At 29.0% G+C, this 9,776-nt stretch overlaps 1 protein-coding gene across 1 annotated transcript; it reads right to left on the bottom strand.

Annotated features, from left to right (window-relative positions):
- Positions 1–2,188: 2,188 nt before the first annotated feature.
- Positions 2,189–3,565, bottom strand: LOC148238534 (uncharacterized). The gene is made up of 2 exons (XM_088192227.1): positions 3,016–3,565; positions 2,189–2,445 (listed from the first exon to the last, which is right to left on the bottom strand). Exon 1 carries the CDS (start codon positions 3,488–3,490, stop codon positions 3,149–3,151), a length of 342 nt encoding a protein of 113 aa, XP_088048353.1. The 5' UTR covers positions 3,491–3,565; the 3' UTR covers positions 2,189–2,445; positions 3,016–3,148.
- Between the last annotated feature and the right edge of the window lie 6,211 nt (positions 3,566–9,776).

Consider the following 9,776-nt stretch of genomic DNA (forward strand, 5'->3'; position numbering starts at 1 on the left):
TTTTACTATTTTAGAAATATAAGATGACTTACAGAATAACAAATGTTCAGTGCTTAGCTTTTATTCATATAAAATAAATACTCTTACTTTATTAAACTTAAACATTAAATTAAAGTTTTTCAGGAAATTTCATTCTTAACTATATATAAATCGATCAAATATAAAATAAATATCGCATACCGTTATCAATGAGACGATAAATAGAAAAAAATATTGATTGATAATTAAGTTTCTAGATTTAATCTTTCTATATCTTATCTATCGCTAAGATGCGAATGAATTAAATCTCTTTTTAATTTTAATTTATATTTAAAATAATATATTTATAGAAACTAATGTCGTAATTAGTTTTATGTTAATTAAATAAACACAAACGTCAGTTACCACATTGAAAAATTATAATACCAATTGTGCAAATATTAATAATAAAAAATGTGTAATGTTTTACAAATTTGTTGAATGAACTTCAAAGACAGTAAATATTATGTATGAAACTATTTTTTTCTTATATTATACATATGTATATAAGAAGTATTCAGAAATAGCATTGACATATAAATATATGTAAATGCTATCCTAACCGTCGATTTATTTACAAATAATTTTAAATTATATTTTTTAAAAATGATTTTACATATTTTATATTTAGTGATTAGAGCTGTAGAAAAGCGATTTTTTTAAAACACTATTTTACTTTAAAACAACTAATATAATTTCTTATTATGCTAAACCATGGCCATATTTTTGTATAATTTAAGGCTTAACATTAAATTTATAATTATAAAAAAATCCTGTATTTTTATAAATTCACTTTAAAAAATTGTCAGTATTTTTACATTATTTTTGCTTTTATTAGTGCAATTATATATAATTTATGGTTGTAATTTAAAATTACATACTAACTTTAGCTGTAAGATTTTTTTCTAGATAATCTTTTTTTAGAAATCATATTTTTTTTTAAATATTAGGTAAAAATAAACAATTACATTACATTTTTTTAAATTTATAATGTTAGAATATCTAGTAAAAATATATTTAATTTATAGCACTGTTTTGGTATTACATCGTTTTTATTTTTGCAATGATGTATATAATTTATTGCTGTAATTGAAAATTACTAGCTGTCGGTACCTCACTATCGTGAGGTACCGAAGCTAGTGAGTGCCCGTATACCGGATTCTCAACTGTTTGGGTTTTAAATATTATTTTTGCTCCGTTCTGATTTTTTAAAATGTTTTTTAAATTGAATGGTTTAAATAATACATTATTACTTAGGATTTTCAATAATAGTCTGGTTCTATCTATTAAAAACTACTTAACATTTTCAATTAATTTGAAAATAGGTTTACAACTTGACTAAATATTTCCAGAAGAATACATTTTATATTATTTATTTAAGAGTATTCACTAACTTAAGCTGTATGTGTTTTTTGTACCTAATATATATATTTTAGAAATCGTATTTTTGTTTATTATTCGGTAAAAAATTTAAAACTTTACAATTATACTTTTTTTAAATTTAATATATTAGAAAATGTACTAAAAGAATTATTTATTTATAGCATGGTTTTGGTACTACATGTTTTTTCTAGAATTTTTATTATAAAATCGCTATAAAAAAGTGTGTAAATTTATTTTTTATTATTACAACGACGTATTTAATCTATTGCTAAATTACTTTTTTCTTTATGATATTTAAATATACTTTTTTAGAAATCGTAATTTCTTTAAATTTTCTTTAAAAATTATGAACACTTTACAATTACACTATTTTAATCTGTTATGGTAGAATATGTAGTATAAATTATTTAATTTATAAAATGATTTTGGTACTTCATGATTCTTTTACAATTTTCAATATGTCATTTTCTATTAAAATTATAATTTTTATTATCTCAACGATGTAGATAATAAATTACTGGATTTAAAGGGACATATAAAACTTTATCTGTATGACTAGCTTATCCATAATTTTATATTTGATATTTTTTTAATTTTAGTAGAAATTAAACTTTTTTTTAATTACATATTTATTTTAATATATGATCAATCATTACAGAATAAAATATTTAGTACAAGTACAATTAATTTAAAGCATGGTTTTAATATTATATATATATATTAACAAATCAATTTTTTTTGCATTAAATACATAACCAAAAAGTCGAATTTCCTGTATAAATAATTACAAAAAATAGTAAAAATTTTAGCAAATTTTTTTTAAGTTTAAAATTATACTGATTGGTTCTTTTAAATTTTTAGCTGTTTTTATTGTAATTTTTAGTAAAAAATACTAATATAGAAATGCAACAAAAATCGATAAGCATGTAAATGTCAGAATGCCAAGAAACTGGAACATAAATACTAATTTCCAGATGCTGTGTTCTGCTTTCTAAAATATGTTGAGATTCAATTTAGCACGCCATATTTGTAGTTTGTATTAAACTGAAATAAAATACAGATTATTTATCTATTTAATAATATTTGCACCGATGCATTCCAAAAAGTATTAGTATAACTTCGGAAGATTTTTAATAAATTAGGTAAAATAATATTGTTTTTATTTTACCATATTAAGTAGTTCTGTTTTTGTATTTCGATTCAATGTTAAATATTATACTCATATCTACACTTTCACAATGATACGAATAGAATGTTGTCAAAAAAAATATTTTGACTCTACACATACATTTTTTATAAATACGATTAAATAGATTTTACTAAATAATAATATTTGTTACTCATAAATATTGACGAAAGATGTAGCATTCTACTGACTGTGATTTCTGAATCGAGTATATGTTTTATATTCAAGGTTTTCATCGAAAATAGTGGAATAGAGTCCCATTAATATTTTTAAAAAGCTTAATTTAATATATTATAAATATTTATTTATAAAAAGAAGCATTAAAATTTTACTTTGATACTTTTCAAGATTTGATGTGATGTGCATAGAATAAAAAATGACACTGTTGAATTTATCATTATATTTAATTTAAATAATGTAAGAATTACCGTAGGTTTTTTTTTATTAATATATGTAACCGATCGTTCACACTATATATTTGCTATTTTTTTTTGTAATGGGTTGTAATAGCAAATATTGTCTAATGGGAAAACACAAAAAATTGTCGCCCTTCAGAAGCAATTAAAACGCGACGTCGTAGTGTGAACGGTCGGGTAGCACCAATACGTAACCAAACCGCTTCGTGTACCGCCTCTGTCTGCGTCGTGGTGGGGGGCAGCTCACAGAGGAGTGGGGATGGGGAGCGCCGGCCTCACGCTCGCCAGTCCACATTCGGCAGTCGCTCGCTGTGCCGCGAGCTGCGCCTTCCGATCCTAACCTAACCTCCCCCCACCGCCCGCCTTCCCTGCTATTCCCGCGCTTTTCGTCGTTGCCGCCGCCATCTTGCTTTTGGTTTCGCAATTCGCCGCGCACTGCAGAGAAGAAAGAACACATTCGGCATGCGTCATCGGACATTGTACACATTTGACGGGGAAAAAATGCGACGAACGTTACGTGAGGTGAATGTTCAAATTGGGCGGCAAAATGGAAGCTGAAAATCTTCGGGTATATTCAATTTACTTAATTATTATTTACTTTTTTCGCCATTTTTGGAAAAGTTCAATGTAAATCTCATTTATTATCCAAATCTGTCTAGAAAGTATACGTTTTATTGATGCTTTTAAATGCAACAATAAGTATTGTACTCATTTTATGTCGGTATGTGCTTACAAAAATATTTATATATCGATGCAATCATTACATAATCAAAATCATACGACAATAACGACGGTAAGGAAAGAGTCGTTTAATCGCTAATCTTAAATTAATTAGTCGCTAACTTCATTTTTTATATGTTAGACTTATTTTTGCATATAAATATGTTTCATTCATAATTAGCTTATTTTAAATATAAAATTATTTGCCTATTAGATTTCTATGCAACAGCAAGAAAACACAAAAAGATCATACACATAATATATTCCTCTACAATACATTTTTAACCATTTTTCCTTAAACGTTGAACCCAAACGACGGTTACTGATTTGAATACCTGAGTCTTGCGCCAACAGGTATTAAAAGCCCGTTCTTTTTTTTCTATTCCCGAATTCAATTGAAAGACGTGTATGAGAATAGTTCTCGGAAGACCGCCGCCGGCGTTTCTTGAATACACCTGTATTATGTTCGACAGGTAAATTTTTCGAGGGCTTTCCGACAGGTAGGAGAATACGTCTTTTGTTACCTGCGAGACGCATTCAATCCGCTGCGTCCTCGATGCGCCCAGCATCCGACGGTTTCTCTGAAAAATATTTTTAGGTTATATTCGATAATGTGTGCTCTTGCCCTTGACCGTCAAAATCGAGTGTTTGTTCGCACACCTGCCCTTTTGGCCAGTCTTGCGATTCCGCGGGGTGCGCTCACACCTGTCAAGCACACGTGGAATTTATCCGACGTTGCCACGGTTACCCGGTAAGAATGTAACCCTGATTTACTTTTATTATAACTTAAAAAAACATTTCAATCTTTTTGGAAAGTCTTTAACTAATCTTTAAATATTTAATTTGTTTTAAAAATATTAACCTTTTGCTTGCCGAAATCCGATATATATGCATCTTCTATTTTGACGAGAATTGCCGGATTATTTAAGAATCAGATTTTTTAATACTATTTCTCTGAACATATATTTTAGATATTATTCTCAAATGGTTCGGTGACTAAAAGGTTAAACTAACTCATCAGTCAAACTTAAAAATCATTAATGCCCGAACGATTAGTTTTTATAATATATTGTAAACGTCACATAAAACATAAATATTGTCGATTTTATAAAACGTACTACCTTATCTAATATTTGCAATCATGCATCATCTTCCTTCATTTTTTTAACATTTTTACACAAGCGTTATAATGCATGGTTATGTAAAATATATTTTTTTAATATTTTTAAATATTTATTGATTTAAAAAAAATAATTAATACATCCATATTCATACTCAATATGCGATTAGTGTTTCTTTTAAAGAATTTCACGAGAAAATGCCGAATCAAGAATTCTCATTTCTTGAAAAATTAGTTTTTAAAGAGCCTTTTTCGTTGAAAAATTAAATTTATACTGCGTTTTTATAACACTGCATAAGAAAGGGTAGGTCTATGCCAGATGCTTAAACATATTTATGCTTCCTATGAAGTTTTAATAGAGGTCGGAAGTATTTAAATGTCGAAAAATTATTTACGATTTTTTCAACTACTTTGCTTTAGTGATCTAAGAACTACATTCGTAAAACCGTTCTGCGTGTGAATCGGCAGTTTGAAAGAATGTATGTAGGCTTTTTACAGAGGTACGCAATTCAGGCGAACTTGAATCTCGTATGAGGTTTTTTTTATCTTTATCTTGTTAGAAATATTAAAAATGTAAAGTAGAGTATGTATAAATACATAGATCAAAATTCATTCGTAGCTTAACGCTTTTATCAGTCAAAGTGAACTTCAATGGATCAAACTACTCGATTCATTAATAATATAAAAATACAATAATACTGTATTATTATAATCACATACTATATATTACATATTTTTTTTATTTATTAATAAAAGAAATAAAAATTAGATATGAAAAACATTTTCAAAACAAAACCATTTTCATATAAATATTTTTGGCCAGGTATAAATGTGATCGAGAACGGTTTTTGTGATTTCTAAGCTAAGCAACAATGGCAGTTAAATTACTATAGCTATACTGCGTTAGTTACATTTTTAAAATATTTCAATGCACTATACAAAACAAACTACAAAAGATATTTTACATTATCAATTTTTATGGCTGTGCGACGACAATCGTACCTCTAGAATACCTATAGATTTTTTCTCAATCGGACAACGAGCCGTTGTCCGGTTCTGGGTTCAACTTTAGAACCAGTTTGTCGAGTGGTTTTTGTGTTCGGATTTTTAAGCCCTGGTTCACCTCCAAAAGATCCGCGTGGCCAACCGTCAACCAACGCATCTGAAATCATAAATAACAATTAAACCGCCTAAACATCCATTTGATATCAATTATGACCATCTAGCGAACTCTATACATATGTATCATTCGCCCTGATTTTTTTATTATTTTTCCTAAAACAATACAATGGAACATTCCAATTCAGTCACTCAGATTTATGATGTCGCGACGGCATAAAACGTGCAAAAAAAGCTCAATCCGAGCTTTCAGAATTTTGACCTCGGCGTCAACAATGACCGACCCTTTCTTGTCTGGAATTTCGATTTTATGACTCGAGAACGTGACCCCGAGAAGTTCTGCTCTCGCGGATCGTTTAAAACTAAAGATCCGTGACGAGTGAACGTTATTTCTCCGAAACATATTTTAGCACATTCTAAAAAAATCGAAACATATTGTTAGTTCTATTTATAATATAATCATCATTTAACCAAATAAATTACTACCATGACATTTTTAAACTATATACTTCTTGATTATTATTTTTTTATATATTAAAAATTTTATTCTTTAATATATGTACTTCATATTATAACGTACTTAGTTTACTCTTAAATAATATGAACATTGTATATACATAATTTACGATTTATAAAAACTGATCTCTCCAATTTCCAGATCTAGATTGTTGGTTTCAAGTATTGATGATACACTTTAGAACGCATTGGTCTAACGCCTGTTAATTATAACTTTAGTGATATATTTGCAACAACAATAATAATAATATGCTTCTTAATTTAGTTTATATGTATACTTACTTCTATTTCAAATGTAGTCAATTACGTGAAATATATACTAAGTATATGATTATATCCATAAATTATTTACGATAGTAATAAATTATTATAGCTGTAAAATAAATGGAGTCTTAAATACATATAAATTTTGAAAAGATACCATTAACAATTTAAATATAAATATAACTATTAAATATTTCAATTATATAATTTTATACCTCTACAAGCGGGAGTATCCGTGTTTCTTAGTTATTTTTTTGCTTGAAGCGTTGGGATAAAATTTGTTGCATCTTCTATGTAAGTAAGCTTTTCCATAATATAATCGTGTGGTGGAGCCGATAATTCAGCAATGCTCAGCGATTTTCAGCTGCAAGCTTTAGAGTGCCATAAAAAGCCATGATCGCGTTCCTTATTCTTGACCGTTACGGCCAGGATGTCAGCGCTTGAGAACGCTCCTCTTGCATGAGCCATCCAGCTTCTCAACACAAGGATGCTTAATAGCTACTTGAAGCGTGCATGAAAATTATTTATTTTTCATATTTAATGCTGTAATTATTATGTATATAATAGATGGTCAGATTTGTAATCAATAATAATTATAAACATATAAATCTATGATTGTAAAAAAATAAATAATGAATAATAAAATATGTAATCACAGATTCAGAACACAAAAACAAAAATAAATAAAATATATTTTGTAAATATATGGAATAATTATAATAAATAAATAAAAAAAAAACCGTACCTCGCGATAAAAAAATACAATACTCTCCTGTGTATTAACATATACCGGTACCGCTCCTCGGGGTGACTGACTAATCACAGAGCATACATACATGGTGCTGTTTTTGTACAGTTAAACAATTAATTTTATGTAGAGTGTTCATAATTTAATTATATTTTCGTTAAAAATTACATTTAACTGAGCTCAAGGTATTTTTCAATTATATGCCATGTATGTAACTTTGTTAGTTGCTATAATCAAAATTGTTTAGTCCTATTAGCGTCATTTTACAAATTTGTCTTTAATTTTTGCTTTTAAAGTAAATTTTTGTGTAACTTTTAGTATTATTATTATTTTTGCAACGATATGAGAAATTACTTTATGCTGTATTCAAAGCACTAAAACTTTTGATTATTTATTTGCATTTAATTTGCAAATCTCAACTAGGTTTTCTTGGCAATGTGTTTAGTAAGCTTCTTTTAACACAGGTTTCGTGCGTGATCCTAGAATTTGCATACATATCACCTTATTATGGCCAGATTAAAAATTCAAGTCAAACATTGTCTTTAATGCTAGAACTATTACGTGTTTTTTTTGCTTGCATAATGTCGTACAAAAATAGACAAAATTTCCCAATCTTGTTCAGTTCTGGTCGCACGTATCACTGTTTATTCATTGACCGAATGCCGATTGAGTGCCTCGCAAACAAGTCCCATGTTTCTTGTTGGTCATGTGTCAATATTTAACAATATGGACAAGAGAGAGAGAGAGAGAGAAGCGTATGAAAAACGCGACAAAGAGATGGTGTGATTCATTTGCACACGTTTATTAACAAATTATGAAAATATCGATTATTTTAGTAAAATCATTGAACTTTTCCATAGCAACTAAGTGGAATTTGAATAACTATATTCATAGCCCTAGTCTAGAAAGCGTGCTAGATATTGCAAACTATTAATTAGTCGTGACTTGATTGGTGTATCCACTACAATGGTTATCCATTTGACTGTACATGGCTTTCTAATTTGAACGAGCAGATTTTCGTAGTTCACCTTGATTCTGCGATAATTGTACTTTCCGTGTCGCACACAAGGACATGCCTTGACTCATTAACTTCCTTTTGCGAACAAGAGTGGGTATGTTCTGAATATTCATGAGTCATTGGCAATAAACTTGGCATCATAACTCATGAAAGTCAACGGTCTTGATGTGCGATGCGATCAACATCTCAGAGCGGATCTGTGATATCATCAGATCTTCAGTTCACACCGACGACATTAGTAAACCTTGAAGGTTCCCAACTCTGGAAAGTCCTGTCACGAAGAATTCGCAGAACAACGGAATACTCCGCGATTCTTTCACACATTGTCGTACGCCGACGGAATAACAATCATCACAGAGTTGTATCATCGCACATACAAATCGACATGCCGGTTCGTGTCTTAGCGACAAATTGTTATATAAATTATGCACTGACACGCTAAAAGAATATGCAAACTTTGCACATGTACTTTCTGGGAAAAATACAACATTGATTCCATGTATTTCTCATTTCAGACGCACAGACAGTGAGAATCGACTGGAGAAGAATTTGGCATTTGGTGTTATCTTTGGTTATCTAGCTGTATGAGTGTAATTTGACTTCATAAAGCTAGGTTACCGGAGTTAAGATCGTGCCATACCATCGTGGATGCATCCTGCTGTAGCTCTGACATCATGGAAAAATACTTGAGCTACAATTGAAAAAATGCAATTAGGATGTGCTACATATATTTTTTTTAATATCAGGTGATTTACCATATTGCTCATGACATAAGACATACTTCACATCAAAATTGCCGTGTATTTTTAAATATAATGTTATTATAAATTGGCGGATCTTGAAGAAGCTAACATAATTTTGCGTGTCGTTAAAAGTCTTGAGTCTTTAAATAAAACTTTCTGTAACTATTGCTTAACTTGATTGAATCGGTATACAATATTTTTTATATATACCTATGAGCTAGCTACAACTTAAAAAATGAAGATCGGTATTATCAGTGTCTGACGGAGCACCATATTGTATAGAAGATTATGATTATGCTCTCGGAACAAATGCTTCTAACCTATTTATAACATATTCATTCTGATCTCAAGTCTAAAAATAACTGTTCGCTGCTAAGCGAACCCACGAATAAGCCTAAAAATATAACAAAATTGTACATACATATATACAACGAAGATCGTGAGTAAAAATGAATTATTGATGCCATTTTTATTCATACTATACTAAAGTAGTGAAGAAGAAAATACAGATTAATCTTAATGTAA

Source organism: Plectrocnemia conspersa, unplaced genomic scaffold, assembly GCF_051122295.1.
Source record: "Plectrocnemia conspersa isolate PC_06_02 unplaced genomic scaffold, ASM5112229v1 ptg000001l, whole genome shotgun sequence".
NCBI lineage: Eukaryota > Metazoa > Arthropoda > Insecta > Trichoptera > Polycentropodidae > Plectrocnemia > Plectrocnemia conspersa.

Excerpts from the sequence above, each read along its gene's own strand:
- LOC148238534 (XM_088192227.1), bottom strand. The coding sequence starts at position 3,490 with ATGTGTACAATGTCCGATGACGCATGCCGAATGTGTTCTTTCTTCTCT.